We start from the raw sequence: 25,317 nt of genomic DNA on the forward strand, positions 1-25,317 counted from the left end.
GACTATAGTCATAACTCATTTTTAAAAATCATTTAATTTCTCTTTAACCCATAACATTTGGTTTCTGCACCTCCTACTCCAATTAAATGGCACCCTTGAACACCAGTAAGTTCTTTTAGAAACTATCATAGAAAATTTAAAACATGTACAAAGTAAATACAAATAAACTCCTATGTACCCATCACAACACTTCAATAGTTGCCAACATTCTGCCATTCCTGCTTCATCTATACTTCCATGTATTCTCCACTCCATTTGATTATGTCAGTTTCACCACATAAAACGTACCTACACTGTAACTATTTTTATTGTAATTATAAACAGTTGCACCCCTATCAGACACAGAACATCTCCGTCGCCCCCCAGAAAGTTTTCTCCTATCCTTTCTCTTTAATTAGTTCTTAAACAAATCCAGGTGGCTTTTCTCACTTGTCAACCTCCTTGATTCTTGGCAGCATCTGAAGTTACTGAGTGAGCCTTTCTCTTGAAATTCCCCTTTCGATTTCTATGATGCAAAAGGATCCCAATCCATCCTCGAGTCACATCAGTTTTGGCACCAAAATATACCTCAAGTCTGTCTTTGCTCCACTTCCAGTAACACCCAGGAATGTAGCCCTACCCGAACGGCTGCACGTGCCTTCTCACCAGGCTCCCTGCTTCCACTCTTACCTCTTTCCAATCCACTGTCCAGAGAGCAGCCAGAGCCATCTCTTAAAATGCAAATCCTACACATCACATCACTCCTGGAGTGAACAGCCTTCAATGGCTGCCCTAGGCATGGAGAATAGGTCCACGTTGCACACTGTGGCCTCTGAGGTCTTGCAAGGTCTCTGCCGCTCTCTCTAACCTCCTGTCACACTTGGTTTCTGAGAGTTCTTGGAAGAGGCCAAGGGCTTTTGCAGCTGTTTCCTGTGTCTAGAAAACTGTTGCTCCAGCTCTCCACACAGCTGGCTCCCTTGCCCATTAGCTTCAGCTGAAATGTCCCCTTCTCAGAGAGACCTTCCTTGACTAGCTACGCGCTTCCTCCCAGCTGCCCTGCATGACATGGCTTTATTTTTTTCATAGTACTTACCATCATCTATAATTATTATCTTTATTTATATTTATTCATGTCTCCCACTAAAATGAAACCACTTTGAGAGTAGGAACTACGTATTTTTGGTTCACTGTTGTATCCCATGATAACACATGCTTAAGAATTATTTATTGAAGGCCAGGCGCAGTGCCTTACACCTATAATTCCAGCACTTTGGGAGATTGAGGCAGGAGAATCACTTGAGCCTAGCAGTTTGAGACCAGCCTGGGCGACACAGCAAGACTCTGTCACTACCAAAAAAAAAAAAAAAAGAGAGCCAGGTGTGGTGGCACACGCCTGTGGTCCCAGCTACTTGGGAGGCTGAGGTGGGAGAATTGCTTGAGGCTGGGTGGTTGAGTCTGTAGTGAGCCGTGAGCTGTGAGCCGTGAGCCGTGATCATACCACCACACTCCAGACTTGGTGACAGAGCAAGATCCGGTCTCAAAAAAAATATATTGAACAAAAATAAATTTAGCTGAAAATCACTTTTTAGTAAAAAATTCTCTACTTTTCCTCAAAACCTGCTACCTTTCCTAATGGCCTTCTGTTAACAGACATCCACAAACTATATAACCACAGCAAAATGACAAATTCCAGCCATACATTAAATCATTCCAAATATAAGATTTTATTGACTGATTGATTTACACCCTCGGAGGGGGAGAATGGGCTGACCCCTGCGAGATGAGATCAGCCTCCAAATATAAGATTTTAAACAAAAGCAAACATCAAGAGGTAAAACATAAGAACCTGAGTTAAACTAAGGCTGATGAAGTTGTAATCTAATTTATAACAGAAGCATCCACTTAGTGGAAGTATAAAAAGAATGTTCTCTTATTCTTGAGTCTAATTCATTCTGAACTGATAAACTATTCAGTAATTGAAAAATCAAGAAAGCTAGTCATTTATTTTTCCAAAAAGAAGTTGAAAACTGAGCTTATGGCACAGTAATATATTCTATACTGGTCTAATTACATGTTCACCAAGCAATCTCCCAAGTATACCTTATATTTCCAGGGAGAAAATGTACTAGCCAGAAATCCAATCTTCCTTTTTTTTGAGACAGGGTCTGGCTTTGCTGCCCAGGCTGGAGTGCAGTGGCATGATCACAGCTCACTGCAGCATCAACGTCCCTGGGTACAAATGATCCTCCTACCTCAGCCTCCTGAGTAGCTGGGACTGCAGGCATGCACCACCATGCCCAACTAATTTTTGTATTTTTTGGAGACAGGGTTTCATCATGTTGCCTAGGCTGGTCTCGAACTCTTGAGCTCAAGCAATCTGCCCGCCTCAGACTCCCAAAGTGCTGGGATTGCAGGCATGAGCCCCAATCTTCCTTAACATTATATTTCACTATAAATTAGTAAATTAGGATCTTGGGGAAGGCTGTATATGTACCTCAGAAATTCTGGGGTGTGTGTATCTTGGGTGTCCCGGGTATGTGTGCCTCTGTGTGTGTGTGTGAGGGAGATTCCTAGATCGTGTGTGTACCTCACAGGCTCTGACTAACCCTACATGAGATTCAGGGTCTAGATGAGTCTGATGAAAATCTATAAGCTTCTGCTTTGGCTACAGAAAGAAGAATGAAATCTGGTGAGATGGGAAAGGAAAACCAAGAGGACAGGATGACATCTGTTCCTCCACCCAAGCCATGGACTAGATGATAGCCCTGTAGAGGGGGCATTCATAAAGAGACTGAAAGAGTTGTTTTCACAGCTCCGAGGAAGAGCTACAGACAATTCTGAATGGACAGAGAGGGAAGTAAAAGTAGTACTAAGGGTCTCATGTAACCATGTTAAGAAGCAGCCAAGGAAAATCAGCACATGGAGCCAGATATAGACAAAAATATAGATAAATATTTATATATAGGATTTATATATAGGATTCATATGTATTTATTTTTATTTTATTTATTATATATATTTACATACAAGATTTGATGATGATAACATTCCTTAGGCTTTAGATTGAAAAAACAAAGCAAACAAATTACCATTTAAAAATTTATAATACGTAGCCATAAAAAAGAATTAAATCATCCAGGCATGGTGGCTCATGCCTGTAATCCCAGGACTTTGGGAGACCTAGGCGGGTGGAGTGCTTGAGCTCATAAGTGTGAGACCAGCCTGGACAAGAAAGTGAGACCCTGTCTTTACAAAAAATACAAAAATTAGCCAGGTTTGGTGGTGTGCATCTGTAGTCCCACCTACTCAGGAGGCTGAGGTGGGAGGATGGTTTGAGCCTGGGAGGCAGAGGCTGCAATGAGTCAAGATCGTATGACTGCACTCCAGCCTGGGCAATAGAGCCAGGCCCAGTCTAAAAAAAAAAAAAAAAAAAAAAGAATTAAATAACGTCCTTCGCAGCAACATGGATACAGCTGAAGGCCATTATCCTAAATGAGTTAACACAGAAACAGAAAACCAAGTGCTGCATGTTCTCACTTATAAGTGGGAGCTAAACACTGGGTACATGTGGACATAAAGATGGAAACGGTGGACACTGGGGACTCCAAAAGGGAGAGGGAGGAAAGGGAACAAGGGTTCAAAGACAAGCTCTTGGGTACTATGCTCACTACCTGAGTGATGGAATCATTTGTACCCCAAGCCTCAGCATCACACAACATACCCATGCAACAAACCTGCACGTGTATCTCTGAATCTAAAATAAGACAAAACAAAATTTGTAATAGAAAAACACCTAAAAATTATCAGTGACTGCCTCTGTGCAGCAGGAACAGGGGACCAGCTTTGACTCCTGACTTTATATGCTTCTGATTTTTTATAAGCCTATAGTAACTTTCGTAACAAACTTTAAAAGACATAGTATTAGTGTTCTAAAAATAAATTATAACGTTCTCTGTAGTTCAGTAAAATTGTTTAAATTAGCATATAGGATTAAAAAGTATACTGAAAAGAAAAAATATTTCTCAATCTTAGGTTCTAATTTAAATCAATCGAATTTTTACAGTCATGTAAAATGAAATACCCATTCTACTCATCCACAGCCTCTACTGTTCAATTTCTACCCAAACTGTACCATTTAGTAATTTACTGACCTTGGAACTGCTTTCTTCCGATACTTCTCCCTCATTGGTTTGCATGGGAACAGATTTTGTGCAAAACTCTGCAGAAACACAAAAATACTGCCTAAAAGAAGAGAGAAGAAAAAAGTATGTAAGGAATTCAGGGCAAAAAAAATTTTTTTTCAAAGGTTTAGACTGAAATTCTCTCAATAAGGCCACAGATACTGTGAAGTAACTTTGAGTAACTTTGTGTGTGTGTGTCTATGCACATGCATCTTAAGAAGAGATGGGTAAGAAAGAGGGAGGGAGAGAAGCAGGGAGGGAATGTTTCCCATCTTGGGGGAGAAGGGTAAATAGGAAAGGTTTCCAGCATTGGGACATTAATAGCTCTAGATTTCTTTCCCTATTTTATTTGGCTTTTGGCAGAGGTGGTGGTGAAATTCTTACAGCAGACACTGACCTGCATGAAAGTATGGCAGTGAGCAAAGCGGCGCACCTGTTGTTCCGCCCCTGCAGGTCACAGTGCCTGGGTATTAGGCTAAGGCTATTGGAATTGGCAGGGTTTCCTGGGCTTATAATTTATGAATAACGTTCCTGCTTTCTTTATAACTGAAATTAAAGTACACTATAATGGCTGGCCCCACTTTTCATTTTTAGGAAATGTGCTTAATAAACTAAATGTCAGTTCATTTATTTTTATATGAGACTATAGGGCAAGACAGTAAAAAGTAATTAACTTTTCCTCAAAGAATAAAATGAGTCAAGAAAAAGTTTGTTAAAATTTTATGAATTAAAATGTGCCAAAAGGCAACTACTAAAAATTTATGCAACATTTTCATGAACTCACTACATATGTAATTATTGAGGAATATATATATACATATTTTTTTGAGACAGAGTCTTGCTGTGTCACCCAGGCTGGAGTGCAGTGGTGTGAGTTTGGCTCACTGTAACCTCCACCTCCTGGGTTCAAGCGATGCTCCTGCCTCAGCCTCCCAAGTAGCTGTGACTACAGGCGCCTGCCACCACGCCCGGCCAATTTTTGTATTTTTAGTAGAGACAGGGTTTCACTATGTTGGCTAGACTGGTCTTGAACTCCTGACCTCGTCATCCGCCCACCTCAGACTCCCAAAGTGCTGGGATTACAGGCGTGAGCCACTGCTCCTGGCCCTTTTGAAGAATAATTATTCAAATGACACAAATCTCTATTATAATACAGGTACGAATATTTACAAACCTATCAGCTACTCTAAAGCTCATAGCTACAAAACATAAAAACTAAAAAAGGCCAGGTGCAGTGGCTCATGCCTATAATCCCAGCAATTTGTGAGGCCAAGGCAGGTGGATGGCTTGAGCTAAGGAGTTTAAGACCAGCCTGGGGGCGAAACCCCACCTCTATCCAAAATACAAAAATTAGCCAGGCGTGGTGACACATGTATGTGGGCCCAGCTACTCAAGAGGCTGAGGTGGGAGGACTGGTTGAGTCCAGGAGGTCAAGGCTGCAGTGAGCTGTGATCACACCACTGCACTCCAGCCTGGGCAACAGAGTGAGACCCTGTCTCAAAAAAAAAAAAAAAAAAAAAAGGTAAAAAGATGCTGGTAGTGTATGTTTTTTGTGTGTGCAAGAAAAATCTATTAATGCACAACACTTGATGATCTGTTTTGGTGTAGGCTTCTCTATAACCAGCCAAGACTCAAGGCTAAGAAGGCACTTCCAGGAAGCCGTTTCCTCATCTACTGGGTGGGAAGGGGTTACCAAAATATCTACTTTGCTCACCCACCTAGCAAGGTCTTGTTGGTAACAAATGCATATTTATGTGATGTGAAGTGTAAAATCAGTACAGTAGAAGCTCTCAATTGATAACCATTCACTCGCTCCCAGCTTAATCAATATTGCCCATCCCCTCTGTAAAACACATGACAGATGCTCACTGCAAGTGAAAACAGGCTTTCTCTGGTTGATTTTGTCCCTCACCTATTTATCACAGTTGCGCAAAAAAAAAAAAAAAAAAAAAAAAAAAGTTCTGTTTGTATAAAAATTAGGTTGACAGCATTGGAAAAACTCAATAACATATCCAGAAAGATTTTACGTGTAATTTGCTTCACAGATGTCTTTAAGTTCTCCTACTTCACTGAAACAGAGACTGCATTTCATAGATGATGCATTATGGGCATAGCTGAACCAGAAAAACTCCTTGGAACTCCATTCATGCTTGCAGGCCTGTGCTCAGCACACTCGTCTTGGTCTGGTGCTGTACTGTCTGCTTCCTCTAGACCCACGCTCCATTCTCCACCTGACTGTGTGCCCCAGGGGACACCATCATCGGGCTCCCTATCTTCTGGCTGCTGGCTGGGCTAAGCCAGTGGGAGGCACTGACTGGAGACAGGAGGTCGGGAGAGGAAGAAGGGATGGCAGTGGTTGTTTCTTCTATGAAACGGCACTGCTCTCAACTTGCTGGCTTCTCCTTCAGCTTTAATCTTTTTACTTTCATCCTTTCTGGATTCTCCTATTTGGCTGTTCTATTTTTCTTAAGTCTTTTTCTAGCTTGACTTGCCTGGCTAAATTAGTTCTCTCCTTCTTTGACAATCACTGCTACTTCCCCTCACCGACTCCTCCTCCCTATCCCCCAACACTGCACACTGTCATCTCTCCTCCCCCATGCTATCACCCTCTACCCAATGCTTTAACTAAGATTTCTGCCCCTACACTCACTTCTTAAAATCCATCGTGTCCCAATAAGAGCCTACCAAGGCCCAAGTCTTCCCTTCCCTACTACTACAGCCCTCAGTTTTCCAACATGTTAGAATGGAAATAGGGAAACCAACAAAGGCTACTGAACCACCCAGTGGCTGACAACAGTGGGGAACCTTACTATTGCTAGGCCTGAAGGGGAAGGGGCAGTGACTGGAACCTGGAGGGGGAGCTGTGGCCGTCACTGAAGAGTCCAACAGACCTGGATGCTTATAGATGTGTGACCTTGAGGGAATTTGTCTCAGTCTCAGCTTCCCTACCAAATCTTGGGAATAATAGTTATTCTGAGGATTCACTGATAATGTATTTGCACTTGATATATAATAGGCACTTAATAAGTACATGGAGATGACCAACTCACAAGACATTCTCTACTCTGAATTCTTATTCTTTCAGGGTCCGATCCCCAGTGATCTCCATTTCCCTCTGGACATGCTGTGAAACAGGAATGCTTCTTCCTGGCTCCCGAGTTTCCACCTTTGGCTCCTCTACACCTGCACACAATCCACTCCAGAGAAGGTAACAGGATCTTACTTTAATGGTGAGTTTGAAAGGAGAAACAAGGTAGGTGGAGCTCAGCCCTGTCTTTTCCTTCCTTTTGGAAACCAGCTGCCCCGGGAAGCATGCATTCTCTTCTCCACCCATAAACACAGGACCCTCACAACTACCCGTGAGTGGGTCAGTCTGTGTTATTATTAAGTTCAATGTTAAGTTCACTGGCCTGTAGACGTGTCACATTCTCCAATACAGCTTTTTTTTTTTTAAGCCCGGCCCCTCCGCCCAGTGGCACACACAATAGCAGTGGCAGCGGGAATGGGCGGTCCAATACCGCTTTATTAGTCAGAGAAACAGTATTTTGGTCTCCCAAATGCCCTCCTTTTAAAAAGGAGGGAAAAATGAAAAGTGTAACAATTTTTCGCTGCATATTAGCTTTTAAAAAGGAGGACATTTGGGAGACCAAAATATAGAGCCCAGTCAAGGGAAGGAGAGTGCTATTTATTGGGTCTCAAAGACCCTAACCTCTGGTGCGTAGCACCGAAATTTTGATAAATAGACACAAACTAAAATTCAAGGGAGTAAAATACACGTGGCATTTTTGAGGCTTCTGTTAAGGCCAGGACTTTGGGCCTTGGACTTTAATGAGAGGGCACAGTATTTTCTTGTAGAAGCTTGTATTAGGCTTTTTACTGTTGTTTTTATAGCTATACACTAGCTTTTAACTATTGATGCTGCATTAGAGGTTTATAAACCATAGGCACACAGTATTTTGACCTTAGCAGTGACTGTAGTTATGGCAACTTTGTCTTCACGTAAGTGGCTGTTTCTATAGAGACAAGGCTGCATAAACTAGGCACATAAGCCTTAGCAAAGGGTTGGGGGCTTTGCAGGCCTCATCAAGAAACAAGCCACAGACGGTTGTAGTGGTGGTGGTGATGCTGGTATTGAAAGCTCATTTACATATCAGCTGTGCAGGCAGCCTCAGCATACACTGGCTGCTCTGGCCTAGCAAGCAAATGCCAGCTGTGCTGGCCTCAGCAAAGGGAATAGGGCATTAATGGGCTTGGGTGGCTTCAGTGTACAGAAGGCTGCTGCTTGACCTTGAATTATGCCAGCACAGCTTTTCCTAAGCAGGCATGGCTGAGGAAAGATTAGACTTCAGGGAAAACAGACTTTCTTCCTACAGGCCTTTTAGACATCAGAAAGTGGAACAATTACTCGCTGCATATAAGCTGCAAAGCAGCTGAATTTCAAATAGCACACATGCATTACAAAACCAGTGAAGTTCTTCATTTAAATTGCTTGTGTTAGGTTTATATAGGTGATTCAAAAGGAAAATGAAAATTAAGAGGTTTCTGGCTATACAAGGAAGGAAGGAAGGAAGGAAGGAAGGAAGGAAGGAAGGAGGGAGGGAGGGAGGGAGGAAGGAAGGGAGGAAGGAAGGGAGACTGGCATAACCCTGGCTGACCCAGACTTACTGGTTAAGAACAATGCACTAAGAAACAAAAGCTAGGTGATGCTAGGGGAGGAAAACTTTTTTCCCTGCTCCTGATGCTTCCTTCCACATGGGACAATATCCAATTTTTCATATTCCTGGCCTTGTATCCCTGACTCAGGCTGTCAGGGGTGAAGTCACTTCTCTGATGAGTGTGTTTGGAAGAAGAAACCAGGCTTGCATAGTCCAGCCCTTTTCTCTCCCTTTTCCCTTGGGGGCACCTGTTCTGCTCTGCTCCTTTCGTTGGCTAGGAGGCAGGCGAGGAGGCAGGTCTATCCCAGACTAGTGTTGCTGGGCGAATAAACCTGTTAAGTCCTGCAGTTCAGTATTTAAAATCTGCTTGCCCTGAGATTTAAGCCAGTTCTCCTATGGCAACTTTATGAATGATAAACGTGAAATTTTGATCTCCACCTATCTGCCTTACTCCTTTGTCCTAAGTCTCTGTTGGTTCAGAACTTGAGCAGGGAAGAGAATATTACTTATTGGATACCCTTTGATCTCAACTTATATCTAAAACGTATCCTCCTCAGAATTAAGTTCAGTTTTCCATATCAGCCTTGTCTTCCAAATTATTCCATTACCACAGCATTAATCACACACTTTTACTTCCTAAGCTTTTCACTAACCTCATTTCTAGTTACTCTCAAAGCACACTGTATTCTGCATTCACGCAGGCAAATCTTTCCATTCTCAGCACACAACATACTAATCTCTATCTATGTATATCCTAGTCCACACCCCACTGGAAACCCCTTCCCCTCATCACCAATCCACATCTCTACCCTTCTAATATCTATTCAGTATTTTTTTTTTTTTTTTGAGACAGGGTCTCACTCTGTCACCCAGGCTGAAGTGCAGTGGCATGATCACGGCTCAATGCAGCCTCAGCCTCGCTGGGCTTCCCAAGTAGCTAGGACTACAGGTGCACATCACCATGCCCAGCTAATTTTTGTATTTATGGTAGAGTTCGGATTTCACTATGTTGCCCAGGCTAGTCTTGAACTTGTGAGCTCAAGCAATCCACCTGCCTAGGCCTCCCCAAATGCTGGGATTTAGGTGTGAGCCATAGTGCTTGGCCTCCAGTCAATTTTTATTTCTAAAAATCTTTCCTGATTAAAACCATGTAACGTGCCCATTTACTAAATGTCATATTGATACCTATTTTTATCCTTGTCCTTTATTTCACTTGCTCTCATTTTTTGTTGTTTTGGAGCTGTCCTTAGTTTTCAATGTGTTTCTTGAACAAACCTTGATAACATTCTTGTTTGAAGGCACGGCTTATGGTTGTGTCTAGGGCAACTTTACTTTCCTTTTGACAAAATAAAGGTAAGTAAGATAGGCAATGCAGAAGTGTGTGGTTAACTAAGGGTTCCATGTAAGAAGTGACAAAGTCTAATGTATCAGTGCTAACAGAGTCACAAAAAAGTCAGGGCAAAGCCCACTTACGTGAAAACTAGAGGGGTGAACAAGTCATGCCAAAGTGACAAGTCACGTCCCATCATGCGATAATGAGACAACGCACAAGTGTTTATTTTATGTATGTATGTATGTATGTATGTATCTATGTATGTATTTAGAGACAGAGTCCCACTCTGTTGCCCAGGTTGGAGTGCAGTGGCGCAATCTCGGCTCACTGCAACCTCTGCCTCCCAGGTTCAAGCGATTCTCCTGCCTCAGCCTCCCAAGTAGCTGGGACTACAGGCACGTGCCACCATGCCTGGCTAATTTTTGTATTTTTAGTAGAGACAGGGTTTCACCATGTTGGCCAGGCTGGTCTGGAACTCCTGACCTCAAGTGATCCGCCCACCTCGGCCTCCCAAAGTGCTGGGACTATAGGCGTGAGCCACGGTGTCCGGCTGACACAAGTGTTTAATTTCTGCTTTTGCACATCACTTCAATTTGGAACAGTCACCAGTTTGTGACCTGTGGTAGGTGGTGGATAGTCTTGATCTGGCACAGTGCTTGCCACACACGACAGGACTCAGCAAATGTTAAGAACTAAATACAAGTAATGTCCTACAGTACCTGTGCAAGTTCTTCCAGGAAAATTACCAAATATGTTAATATTTTCAAAAGCCCTCCAGGATCCAGCCCTTGCCTGTCTCTCCAGCCTCGTCTGCCTGGTCTCTGTTCCTTTGTTCCAGCCATAATGAACATCTTACAGCTTTGCCAATACGGCAGACTGTTTCAGGTTTCCATGTTTCCATGTTTTTGTTGCTATCACTCCCTCTGCCTTTCCCTCCTCTGGTGCCACAAGGGGAGACCCTACTTTCCAATCAAGGCTCAGCTTTTATGAACTATTTCTTGATCCATCTCTAGGCAGAAATAATGATTCCTTCCTCAGTGCCCCCAGTGGATCTTGTTTGAATTCTATTATGGGATCTGTAACACTTTATTGGATTTATTTACTCACATAGATTCCTCCATGTGATAAGGATTAGACTGTCAACCCCTTGATACCAGACACTATATCTTGTTAATCTCTGTATTCAGTCTGCTTAAAACTGTGTACCTGGCATTTAATAAGTATTCAATAAATTTCTATGTAAGAATGACTGAATTAATCAATGACAGTGCTTTTCCTTTAAAATGCAATAGATATCAACTCAATAAACATTTACTGTGCCTCTACCACATGCCAGACGGTACTGGGATAGTGTGTTATGCTGGAATGAACTGTGGCTTTGAAAATGTAGAATCATTCTTCTTTGTCAGTTATTAGCTGTGTGGTCTTGGGCAAGCTATTTAACTTTCTAATCCTATTTTCATCCATAAAGCTGTGCAGGAAAAGGTGTTACAAAGATTAAATTAAACAATGTGTGTAGAACTCTTAGCAAGGTGTCTAAGAGCATTTTATCTTATTTCTCTATACTACTGAGGCTGAACTGGAGGTTCAAAAACCATAGGCCACACAGTATTTTGACCTTAGCAGTGGCTATGGTTATGGCTACTGTCTTCAGGTAAGTGGCTGTCTCTATAGAGACAAGGTGCATACACTAGGCACATAAGCCTAGCAAAGGGTTGGGGAGAAATTCATCATGAATTTCTCATCCTACCCTGGACCCCTCATATTAGCTCATCGGCAAGTCCTATCATTTTTGCTTTCAAAATTTGTTTCTCGGATCCACCCACAGTTCTTCATTTTCACTGCTGTCATCCTTTCTTGCTTGTGGGGGCCTCTTTTAGGCATTGAAAATAGGTTAGTTCCTTTCCAAGCAGTCTCAAAGGGTTTATATATTAGTAAAGGAGACAGATACAAATAAACAACTTTAATAAAAAATATTGAATAATTTATTACTGTAATAACAACAGGTGCTCTTAGAATACAGATGAAAAATTCTGCCAAGGGAGTTTGGGAGAAGTAGACAACAGGAAAAATACAACAAGGAGAGTAGACAGTCACATTCTTCTCCCTGCTTCCAAACTCTAAAAAGATAAAAGCATCAACCAAGGCACAAAGCCATGAAAAAAATACTATATATCTATCTAGGGAGCAGAAAATTGTCCATTAAGGCTTACAGATAAGGACTCACTAAAAAAGCAGCCAGAAATGTTGACTGGAATTAGGTTTTGAAGGGATCTGTGGGACAATATCTGCAGCAACTGGATGCCATGAGAGCTGTTTAAGCAAAGGCATGACCTGAGTAAATCTATCGTTCAGAAAGTGAACCCCGGCAGTAATGTGGACTACAGACCGCAGCAGTGAAAGGTGAGAGACAGAGACGCTAGGGGTACATTTACATAAAACTCACATAATCCTAATAACTAAGTTGTAGCTTTCTAGCATGAGGCACCAAATGTCAGTATCCATCTAAATACCAGTGCTTTTTAAAGGCACCTACCATATAGTAGGAAAGCAAGGGGCTGGTATGATGGTCACCTTAAAAATATCTTTCTGTAAGAACTTGGTAAAAGGGCAACAATGTTCCTGAAAAAGTACTTTTCTTCTTTTTAAGAAGAAGACTATTGCCAATACATGGTAGATATATATTTTAAAAACTTACCTTTGACAGTACCTGGGGCAACACAAGCCCGTGAAGATGAGTCTAGGTTACATTCAGTGCAAAAAACCACAACCCTGAAAAGAGAAAAAAATCACAATGAACTGTATGCTCATAGCAAGATGCCACTTGAAACAGTGGCACAGGCAGACTCGTGGAAATCCAGCTCCTCCTTTCACCAGTTATTGTTTCTAGGCCCGCGGCCCAACCTCTCAGAGCTCAGCCTCCTCAACTAACACTGGGAACAATAACAACACCTTCTTCATAGGGTTCTTTTGAAGTTTAAATGACATATGTGTAAAACTCTTAGTACGGCGCAGGATACCAAACACATGCTCAATAAAGGCAAGTGGTTATTAATATTAAGGCTTTATACAATCAAGGCATCACCCTCTACCCAGGTGTTTAGGTCAGACCCTGACACCTGTCATGAATTTCTCACCCAACCCCTCATATCAGCCCATCAGCAAGTCCTATCATTTCCTCTTTCAAAATCTGTTTCTCAGATCTACCCATAATTCTTCATTTTCACTGCTGTCATTCTTGCCTGTTGGGGCCATTTCGCTGGTTCTCTGTTCCTACTCTTGCTCCTCCCCAATCCATTCCCCCATAATGGCTGGAATAGTCTCTTCAAAATCAATTCATAGCAAGTTGCTAGTAAATGCAGTAAATATTTTATTTATTCCATGATGGAATCTCTCTGTGAAGTATATATTCATGTATTTGAATACAGAGATATAGGAATATATATTAAATGGACAGCAACTTCATTTTACAATGACACAAACAAATGCAGAAGGAATGCTCCTCAAGGTTGGAGCTACCTACGTGTGTGCAGGTGCTCAAAGGAATGGCGAGCCCAGCAGAGGCTCATCTGAGACCAGCATCTACACTGCTGTCAGAAAGCTGGCACTATTTGGAAGTTGGCCCCTTAGTTTCACAGTCAACCCAATACTTCTGTCCAAGACAGCGTGCTCCATTCCCCACAGCTAGAGATTGTAAGTCAGGGCTTCGGCCCCACATTAGGCCACAGTGCTGAGATGGTGCTGCAGGGAATCTGAAAGCACCTCACTGCCCTGCTATCTGTCGTCCCCTCTATTTGACTTACTTTATTTAATAGTGTTTGAATCAATACATCTCAGATGGAACTGTGATGAGAATTAGAAATATTTTGACTCGTCTCCCTATCTCCCTGCTGTACACTGCGTCCCAGCAGTCTTTCTTGCTAAAAAGCAAATTTGACCTCTGGGTATCTCACCACCTAAATTCAGTCAGTAACTACCTTTAGGGTAAAATCCAAGGCCTCTCCAGACCCATTATCACTTCATGACTGCACAGTTTCCTTACTCACAACACACACACTAATGTCTGAGAGCCCTCTGCCTATTCCCTTCCCCTTTTCCTTTAGGCGTTATCTCCTGGAAATTTTCTGTATCCTCCCTGGTTGGACAAAGTGTTCCTCCTCTGAGATATACATTATATTGGTAATATCCACGGGTCCATTTTCTTCACTCAGCAGGAGCTCCTTGATAGCAAGGACTACGTCTGACACACCTTTGAATTTGGTACTGGGTAGAGTCCAATAAACATAAGCTGAACTGAATCCCAATGGGATCCCAGCAATTCAGTACTTGCATGTGGATGTGTCCCCTAATTAAATGCATCAGTAAAAACTGAAGTTAGCTGCAACCTCCAAGATGGGTCTGGCCCTTACAGAGAACTCGAAGCTACGTGGTTATGTCTGACCCTCAGCACTTCAGAGGACGACTGGAGTCATTAATTTTTTGTCAACTGCAGAGACTATCAAGAGAATAACACTAATTTTTAGTTCCCTATTCTGATTAAAGTTTCCACTTAGGCTAAAACACAGCCTCTTCTCTGGATTTATCATTAGTCCAAATTCTGTGCTGACCCTGTAAAGTTGCTCATTACATGTCTCCTTAACAGACAAGGCTAGAAAGAGACCATGCCACTCAGTCCCTAGCCTGCTTGGCAGTGAGTCTCAGACACTGCCTGTATTCAGAGGGGAGGGGAAAAAAAGAATTAAGGTAGAGGATAGGCAGGCTAGGGAAACTGAGCAGTTTTCCAAGTACTCTTGAATCCAGGTTTTACAGAACAGCTGCATTACTTTCTCTGCCAGGCTGTGAACCTCTGTATCATCAGGTACACATGTATTCAAAATAAACATAAAAATTAATTATAAAATCAACATTTGAAATTATCTAGTTGAAGTTACCTACAGCACTATTTTCCTTCCAAGGTATAAATAGTGGCAAATTCCTCCAAAACAGCTTTGAAATGCTCAGAACTACACGGTAATCCTACCATCTGATTAGGTACAGCTGCAGCAGTAAAACTGTGAACCATTCCAGTTTTCTCTCTTTCAGAGCAGCCAAACTAGTCTTGGAATTCATAGAAGGGGTGGGAATGTTCAGTGGATCTTGGGTTAAATCAATCCCCAGGTCCTGCTAAACTGCAAGCCGGCTGCAAGAATTCCTCTAGGCCGGGCGTGGTGGCTCACTCCTATAATCCTAGCACTTCATTTTGAGAGGCCGAGACAGGAGGATCAGTTCAGCTCAGGAGTTTGAGATCGGCCTGAGCAACACAGGAAGACCCTGTCTCTATAAAAAAATGTAAAAAATTAATGGGGCATGGTGGCATGTGCCTGTAGTCTCAGCTACTAAGGAGGCTAAGGCAGGAGAATTGCTTCAGTTGGGAGGTCAAGGCTGCAGTGAACCATGATCACACCACTGCACTTCAGCCTGGGTGACACAGTAAGACCCAGTCTCAAAAAAATAAAAATAAAAATAAAGAATTCTTCCAAAGCCCAGTACCTAACTAAACTCACAGGATTTAATTAGAACTAAATCTTTCCTAGGGAATATGGCAAGTTGAAAGAAATATATATTCAACAAACTATATTTATTTTGCTGGTATCTTACTAGTATCACCTCTGATATGGCAGGGTTTTAATTTTCAAACTTGACTATTCAGCACAATTATTTTAAATTTAAATTCTCATTTTAAAAATTCAAGCAGTATAGAGAGGCTCTTAACCAATGTCCCCTCTCCCTCCATTCCAGTCTTCCCAGGACTCACCACTCCTATCAGTTTGATATCCAGCATAATTCTTGGGATACAGACTATTAAGAATACACTATAAACTTTTAATTGAGTCACAAATAACTCTGAAAACCCTGTCTGCCTACATTGTTGGCAACTGGCCTAACTTCAAGCAAGACGTCCAGAAGAGATGTCTTAAGTGAGGCAGCAGATGTGAGGGAGGAGCACAACACCAGCAAGGAGGCCTGGAAGGTCTTCCCAGGAAGCAAGAGGGGATGCCAGGAGACTTGGTGGCAGACAGGAGGGTACCACCCATCCAGCTCTGTGAGCAGGGCACCCGGCCCACGTGGACAAGAAGATACCTAGTTAATTAAGTAACACAAATAACATCAAAAGTTTAAGGAGGCCACACGTGGTGGCTTACACCTGTCATTCCAGCACTTTGGGAGGCAGAGGTGGGCAGATTGAGCTCACGAGTTCAAGACTAGCCTGGGCAACCTGGTGAAACCCCATCTCTACAAAAAACACAAAAAAATCAGCCCAGCATTGTGGTATGCACCTGTAGGCCCACCTACTCAGGAGGCTGAGGTGGGAGGATGGCTTGAGCCTAGGAGGCAGGGGATGCAGTGAGCCTAGATCACACCACTGCACTCCAGTCTGGGCAACAGAGCCAGACCTTATCTCAAAAGGAGCACAGGTGGAGGTAGATCTGCTAGAAGCAGATGGTTTTATTTAGTCCCCATACACAAGAGAAATACTATCTTTGCAGTTTTAGACCACTCCCTACTTCACTTCAACACTTTGGAAGTTCTGTAAAAATACTGTCTGTCCATTCCTAAAAACATCCCCTTTAACCTTAAAATCTGTTCTAGCTATTGCGCTCCTCCTCCCCTCTTCCCCTTCCTAGTCCAGCTTTTGTTGTTGTTGAGACCGAGTCTTGCTCTGTTGCCCAGGCTGGAGTGCAGCAATGCAATCTCAGGTCACTGCAACCTCCACCTCCCAGGTTCAAGCAATTCTCCTGCCTCAGCCTCCCGAGTAACTGGGATTACAGGTGTGTGCCACTATGCCTGGCTCTATTTTTAGTCGGGGTTTCACCATGTTGACCAGGCTCGTCTTGAACTCCTGACCTCAAGTGATCAACCCTCCTTGGCCTCCCAAAGTGCTGGAATTATAGGCGTGAGCCACTGCACCTGGCCTAGTCAAGCTTCTAGAAAAAGCAGTTTATATTTGTGGTCTCAACATACTAATTTCTCATTCACTTATTAATCATCACAACTTGATTTCTGTCCCTATCAATCTCAGTGTCAATGCAACGGATGCTATTCAACTGTTCTTCCTTTAACCTCTCTCTAGCATTTAAAAGTCAGAACCATGTCTAAAAATAAACACAAAATAAACAAAAATCTGAACCAGAACCACCTGAAATCTGTCATTTGGGAGCTCCTTTCCTGTCTTAAGAGTAAGGATACTGAAGATCCAGCCACTGGGCCAGGGGCATCCTGTTTTAGTTCCTGGTATCCTGGCTGTGTCAGGTCCTCCTGTTCCCTTGGGTCTGCAACCTGCCTTCTTATCATGGGCAGGGTTTGGGGTGGGTGAGACGATGAAAAGCTGCTGCTACAGCTGCTGCTGTACATGGCAGACTGGGGAACAGGGTCATGGAGAGGGAACCAAACTCAACTCCTGGCTTCACCAACTGAGCTCAGTTCTGATGCCCAATCTGACATGGAGCAGGTCTAGTCCCTTCACCCACCCCCCTGGAAGGGCCCACTGCAGTACTTTTGCTACCTTTTGGTCTGTTTCTTTCCAGTCTGTTTCACAGGACAGTCTTTTTCTCCCTTCCTTTCATTACTGGTGTATTCCTCCTCTGGAGTCCACACCTCCCTTTCTCTTTTTATTACACACACATCCTTTTGCTTTCTCTTTTTTGAGACGGATTCTCACTCTGTCGCCCAGGCTGCAGTGCAGTGGCGCGATCTTGGTTCACTACGACCTCTGCCGCCGGGTTCAAGCAATTCTCCTGCCTCAGCCTCCCGAGTAGCTGGAATTATAGGCGCCTGCCACCGCGCCCAGATAATTTTTGTATTTTTAGTAGAGATGGGGTTTCACCATCTTGGCCAGGCTGGCCTTGAACTCCTGACCTCATGATCCACCTGCCTCGGCCTCCCAAAGTGCTGGGATTACAGGCATGAGCCACTTCGCCCAGCCTGGTCTTATGCTTTCTCATAGATACAGCTTCCACTTGGATCTTGATGACTCCCAAGTCTTTCTCTAGGGCTGACCTTTCTTACAGTCTTTAGAACTATCTACATAACTGCCTCATGCAGCTCCACCTCATGTGCCACAGGGCCCTAAAATAAAACAACCCTCCCCCAAAGCGTGTTCTTCTGCCTCACTTGGGAATACTGCCATCCCACTCAAATCAAGTCTGCGAACATCAGCAATTCCTTCCTCTCACCAAACTGTCAGTTCTAATCCCCAACTATTCTAGTATATACTTCCTTATTCCTACTGCCACTGACTGCCCTGCTTCTGGCATAGCTTCTCACCAGTCTTATGCTAGTTATCTTTTCAACTGGTTTTCCTACCCTCAAGACCCACCCCTCCCCTACACCACTAGAATTACCTTTAAAAAGTAGAAATCCTTACTGCCTTTGCAATGTGTCCCATCCACCCTGTAGATAAAACCCCATTCCCACTGTGGTCGGCGAGGCCTGGTCCCTGCTCCCCCCACTGCCTTCACCTCCAAAACCCAATTGTTTTCCGTTTCCCTTGAGCACCACATGGTTTCGGTGCCTTTGAACATGCTCTTTGCACCTGGACTGCCTTCCCAGGGACAGGACAAATTTCTTCCCAACTTTCAAGATGCAGGCTTAGGGAAACTTGTTCTGTGAAGTCTTTCCCGACTCCCTCTTCTCACAGGTGATCTGGATGGATCCTTCCCCTGAGTGAGCAACTGCACTCAGAACACACACTAGGCTTGCTTATGTGTGTGTATACTTGGAGGTGGCAAGCTTCCGGGTCTAAGGCTTCCTTATCACTGTCATTTAATATAGTGCCAGCACAAAGGACGTTCCCAATAAATTATTGTGGAATAAACACACACATTTTTATGAAAAAACTAAAATCAACTCAATACAATATGACATTCTGAGCTTACGAAAACAAAGCTGGGGCTTATCAGCTGTAACAGTCTATGAGGGCAGTGTACTACTTGCATGGCATTCCCAGACTTGCTGGGAGAAGCAGTGAAGGAAACTTTGGGACTGACGGTAGGAACCTGGCACAAGAATGTTAATCTGATTTTTATGTCTTGGAAGTCAGGAAAGGTTGCCTAAGAAAAACAAACTCAGTCCAAAGTAGGAATGATCAGAAAGACTCATACCCAACCTTGGGGTATTAATCCAGCTTGCTCAACTAATTTATGCCCTCCAGCCTGGCTCCAGAATAATCTGTCAATTCTTTAACAGAAAACGCTTGAGAAAGTAAGACTGCCTTCTGAAAGCCTAAAACAACTGCAAATCACTTACAGGTAGAGGCAGGGATGGCAGGGAATTCACCGAGGGTTACAAAAACAGCAGAGGCAGCTACTGAAACAGCAGATTCAACTCAACCAGCTTTACTGAATGCTTACTAAGTACATGGCACTGTGCTCAGCAGGTTTTCACAGCAAGGGCCTACGTCCAGGTTTTATTGCAATTGTTGGTCACATAAGAATTAAGCAGATTAGAGGTAATAAATATGTTAATTGGGTTGACTTAATCATTCCATATTATATTCATAAATCATAATATCACTTTGTACCCCATAAGTATATGCAATTATAATTTGCCAATTTACATTAAAAATTAAAATTAAAAGAAATAATTAAGCAGATTAACATGTTAACTTTTGTGACCAATTTATTGGTGATTAAAGAAAAACCTTTGTTCTTTTTCTATATTGCATATTGATTTTATGAGGTGAGACTGTTCACAAATTTTAGATGTATACTGCTTCTCCAATAAACCCGTGAGTTGAACATTGACAATGATGACAGTAATATGAATAATCATTAACAATTGTTTATGCTGTGCCCAGCACCGTATACTTTGGAAGTCTCAAAAAACTCTCATTTCAGATCTGATCCCCTTTTTCAAGGGCCTTACACTATATATAAGGAGAAAAAAGCTAAGCACTAAGGTGAGTGGCACAGAAGTTTAGAGAACATAGAGAAAACGGTGAGCTAGACAACCTGTGCCACCCTCAGAGAGAAACTGGGATTCCAACTGGAACTGACAGGATTTAAAGCAGTGATTCTCAAACCCTTTTGTCTCAGGATCCCTTTACACTTAAGAAAATTATAGAGGACCTCAAAGAGCTCTTGTTTATCTTAATTTTAATTATCAATATTTGCCATACTAAAAATTATAACTATGAAACATTAGAAGTATTAGTTCATTTATTCGGCCAACAAACATATGAAAAAAGCTCACTATCACTGATCAACAGAGAAATGAAAAACCACAATGAGATGCCATCTCATGCCAGTCAGAATGGTGATTATTAAAAAGTCAAGAAACAACAGATGCTGGCAAGGCTGCAGAGAGATAAGAACGCCTTTACGCTGTTGGTGGGAATGTAAATGAGTTCAACCATTGTGGAAGACAATGTGGTGATTCTTCAATGACCTAGAACCAGAAATACCATTTGACTCAGCAATCCCATTATTGGGTATATACCCAAAGGAATATAAATCATTCTATTATAAAGATACATACACGTGTATGTTCAGTGCAGCACTATTCACAACAGCAAAGACATGGAATCAACCCAAAGGCCCATCAATGATAGACTGAATAAAGAAAATGTGGTACATATACATCATGGAATACTATGCAGCCATAAAGAAGAATGAGATCATGTTCTTCACAAGAACACAGATGCAGCTGGAAGCCATTATCCTCAGCAAACTAATGCAGGAACAGAAAATCAAACACTGCATATTCTCACTCATAATTAGGAGCTGAACAATGAGAACACATGGACACAGGGAGGGGAGCAACACACACTGGGCCGGTTGGCTGGGGGTGGGTGGCGGGGGGAGGGAGACATCAGGAAAAATAGCTAATGTATGCTGGGCTTAATACTTAGGTGATGGGTTCACAGTGCAGCAAACCACCATGGCACATGTTTACCTACGTAACAAACCTGCACATCCTGCACATGTACCCTGGAACTTAAAATAAAAATAATAAACTACTACTTTTTAAATTAAAAATGGTATTTCAAAGGATTAAAAATTTGAGGACAGTGGCACTGTTTTACATCTTTGCAAATTTCTTTAATGTCTAGCTTGAGCAACAACAGCTGTACCCAAATATATACTTTTGCATTCAATCTTTTGCAGTATCACATGTCTGGGAAAACTCCAATGTGCACTCATGAGAGAATGAATTTAAAAGGCATACAGCATCTTAGTATTATTAAAATAGTTGTGACCTTCTGAAAGGGTCTTGCATGGGAGGAAGGAGCACACTTTGAGAAGTGTTCATTGAAAAAGATAAAGAAAATGGTCTAAGCAAGCAAGAGCTGGGCAAGAAGGAAGTGTGTGGCTCCTAAGCCCTAACTTCCAAGAACACAAACCCCTACTCTTAACAGCTCAGCTACAACCAAGCTAACCTCCGTGGTGAATCTCAGAGACAGAGATGGCCAGGGCAAGGCAGGGTTCTGTCGGGCTGTGCAGGGTGGTGCTGACGGCAGTGCCATCAGGGAGGCTCTACTGCCCTGGGCAACATTCTCTAGAGGCCACGTCAGGTTTTCCTCTCCAGAGCCTCCACTGCGCTCTCCTGCTAGAAGAGAAGCTGTAAATGGCTTACCAGAACTGCCTTGCCATGGCTTCCCGGGGCTGTGTTTACTAACTGCAAAATCATCTCCCTGCTGCAGTCTCAAAGTCTTCAGACATTTCTTGATCTGGCTGTCTTAAAAAGCAAATTTAACATCAGCCACGTAGCCAGGTTTTCCTTGCCAACAATCATGTGAGTTTGCTATTCTGTTCCTGTGCATCTTGCGCACTGTAAAAACAGTTCCTGGAGCATCATATGTCATGGATCTAGTTGCCATAAACTGAAAACATTTTCTTCATATTTTGTGGCACAAACTAAAAGCATTCTGGATGCGGTTTGCATACAGTCCATCTCTGGCCAAAAAAGAGGTTTAAATTTATGGATAAACAGAGAAAGGGGGGTAGCCACTGCCTTAGTTAAGCCGTTTTATTATCAAAGTCAATGTTGGATAGTGTGTATTTTTTAATTTAATTTTTTTCCTGTGATTAATGTTCTGAAATTATCCTGCAATAAGTATAACCATGTTCATTTTATGTAGCAAGCTTAAATTTGTCTAACAGTATTTTATAGCTGACAGAAGCAGAGAGGAAACAGAAGCTTCCTTTTGGTCTCTTAAAATAAAAATAAAAAATAGAAACAGTCACGAATCTATATAGTTTTTCAGTCTTTTTTTTATTTTTTAGTAAACATATTCATTAAGGCCCCTTAACAAGGCGGGACAGATCATTTTTAAGTCAAAGTGAAACTAAAACTTTAAAAGACATTTCTGCTTCTGGGAATGGTAAACCAGGTAATGAAGACCAACCATTCTGCTGAGGACAGCCAGAAAGTCTGGACAGAATATTTAAAAAATTTTAAAGGCAGAGGCGTACTAATAAGTCAGCTAAGAATTACCATACACAAAATTCAAATTCCAGGTGAACTGTATCTCAAATGTGAAAGATAAGTAATAAAGCTTTTAGAAGATAATATGGGAAAATGCTTCATAGCCTAGGGGTAGGGAAGGATTTCTTAAATAGGATACAAAAAGTACCTAGTATTAAAAACCAGACAAATACGACTACATGAAAATTAAGAGTATTTGTTCATCAAAAGATACCCTCCCTCTTTTTCCGGCTGGAACCACAGAGGGTGTAGAAAAGAAGAAGGTTCCTCCTGTGCCAGAAATCCTTAAGAAAAAGTGAAGGAATTTTGCAGAGCTGAAGATCAAGCGCCTCAGAAAGAAGTTTGCCCAAAAGATGCTTCGAAAGGCAAGGAGGAAGCTTATCTATGAAAAAGCAAAGCACTATTACAAGGAATATAGGCATATGGACAGAACTGAAATTCGAATGGCGAGGGTGGCAAGAAAAGCTGGCAACTTCTACGTACCTGCAGAACCCAAATTGACATTTGCCATCAGGATCAGAGGTATCAGTGGTGTGAGCCCAAAGGTCCGAATGGTGTTGCGGCTTCTTCGCCTTCCTGAAATCTTCAATGGAACCTTTGTGAAGCTCAACAAGGCTTCAATTAACATGCTGAGGATTGTTGAGTCATAAATTGCTTGGGGGTACCCAAATCTAAAGTCACTAAGTGAACTAATCTACAAGCGTGGTTATGGCGAATTCAATAAGAAGAAATTGCTTTGACAGATAACACTTTGATTGCTCGATCTCTTGGTAAATATGGCATCATCTGCTGGAGGATCTGATTCATGAGATCTACACTGTTGGAAAATGCTTCAAAGAAGCAAATAACTTCCTGGGGCCCTTAAAATTATCTTCTCCACGAGGCAGAATGAAGAAAAAGACCACCCATGTTGTAGAAGGTGGAGATGCTGGCAACAGGAAGGACCAGATCAACAGGCTTGTTAGAAGAATAAACTAAGGTGTCTACCATGATTATTTTTCTAAGCTGGTCAGGTAATAAACAGTACCTGCTCTCAAATAGAAAAAAAAAAAGACACCCTCGAGAAAATGAGAAAGCAGGCAACATAAAACCAATAAAAGGCCCATATTCAAAATAATAAAGAGTTCTAACAAGTTCTAAAAGAAAAAAAGATAACCCAACAGGAAAAGGGGCAAGAGGCTAGATGAAACGTCATCAAACGAATGACAAAAAAACCTAAATTATCCAAATGGCCAATAAACATATGAAAAGGCATCTAGTCTCAGTAGTAAGTAAGGGTGATGCAAAAGAAAATCATAATGATACACCATTATATACCACAATGGATAAAAACATCAAAGTCTGATATGATTAAGTGTTGCTGGGGCTATGGAACAACAGAAATCTTCACACACTACTTGTGTGAATGCAAATTATTACATCTACTTTGGAGAATGGTTTGGCTTGATTCTCCTAAAGTTCAAGACAGATATGCCCCATGATCCAGCAATCCCACTCCTAGGTACATACCCAGCAGAATGTATGCACATGTGCCCCAAAGGCACACACAGCAGCACTATCCATAATAGTTCCCAGCTGGGAACAACCCAAATATCCTCAATAGCACAATGGTAAGCACACTGGTATATTCATAAAATAGAATGTCATACAGCACAAAAACGAAGTGACAGCCACATGTAACAACATGGATGAATCTCGCAAACATAAGGACAAGACACAAAAGGAGATACAGCATATGACTCCATGTGTTCAAAACCAGGCAAAACTATAATGTTTACAGGGGCATGCGCAGTAAAAATATAAAGGAAAATAAATCAAAAGAGTGGTTACCTGTAGGTGGGAGGTGAGGGACTGTGACTAGTGAAGGTCACTAAGAAGGGGCTGTTGGGCCGCTATAATGTTCTATTTCCTAACCTCAGAGGTGGTCGTTTTAAAATAATTCATTGTTTCACATTTGTATTTTATGCACTTTTCTGATTGCATGATATATTTCACAATTAAAAAGATTTAAATCAAAACAAAAATAAAATTAATACAAAAGGAAAAGTGGTATTTTTGGTATAACTTTAAAAATTACATCACGGAACCAAAATTCCTCAGATGGCCCGCCAGGCCCTTCCTCCTCAGCCCTGTCTTTCTAGTCTCATTCCTTACCACCCATCTTTTTTCACAAGTAGTCTGCCACACTTGCTCTCAATCGTGTGCTTTCTTTACCTTTACTTGTGATACTTCTCTGCCTAGAAAACCATGTAGACATATCCCAATCACCTTTCTGCCAGACTAGCTACAAGCTGTCATTCAAGACACAGCCTGGGTGCCTCTCCTCTGAGAAACCTTTTCAGGAGACAGACTCCAGAGCCAGACTGAATGGTCTAAATTCCAGGTCTACCATTCACTGCTGGTGTACGACTGGTCAAAGTACCAGCTTCAGTTTTGTGGCCTTCTCGTCTGTACAACAGGGTAAGGGGTTGAAGTGAAGATTAAATGAGTAAACATATGTAAAGTGTTTGAAATGTGCCTGGAACAGAGTATGCACCAGGTAAGTGTGTGCTATCATATCATCAATACACTCTGACACCCTCCTCTCTGCTCCCCACTCTACCTTGTTAGATCCTCTGCTTCTGGGTTCCCATGGCCCAGTATTATAGTTATTTTCTTGTATACAGCCTTTATGGACAGTTAATTCCTCAAGAGCAGAGACTAA

General features: G+C 42.1%; 1 protein-coding gene and 1 pseudogene across 2 annotated transcripts in view; one reads left to right on the forward strand and one right to left on the reverse strand.

Annotated features, from left to right (window-relative positions):
* TNRC6B (trinucleotide repeat containing adaptor 6B) overlaps window positions 1-25,317 on the reverse strand; it is a 284,827-nt gene that overhangs the window by 198,174 nt on the left and 61,336 nt on the right. For both annotated transcript variants that reach the window (XM_030815502.1, XM_030815504.1), the window contains exons 2-3: window positions 12,847-12,920; window positions 4,131-4,221 (exon numbers count right to left, since the gene is read on the reverse strand). In XM_030815502.1, coding sequence (XP_030671362.1) covers window positions 4,131-4,175 — 45 coding nt within the window. In that variant the 5' untranslated portion in view covers window positions 4,176-4,221; window positions 12,847-12,920. The remainder of the gene's footprint in view (window positions 1-4,130; window positions 4,222-12,846; window positions 12,921-25,317) is intronic.
* LOC100587736 lies at window positions 22,844-23,686 on the forward strand (annotated as a pseudogene).

This window comes from Nomascus leucogenys, chromosome 7b (assembly GCF_006542625.1).
Source record: "Nomascus leucogenys isolate Asia chromosome 7b, Asia_NLE_v1, whole genome shotgun sequence".
In the NCBI taxonomy this organism is placed as follows: domain Eukaryota; kingdom Metazoa; phylum Chordata; class Mammalia; order Primates; family Hylobatidae; genus Nomascus; species Nomascus leucogenys.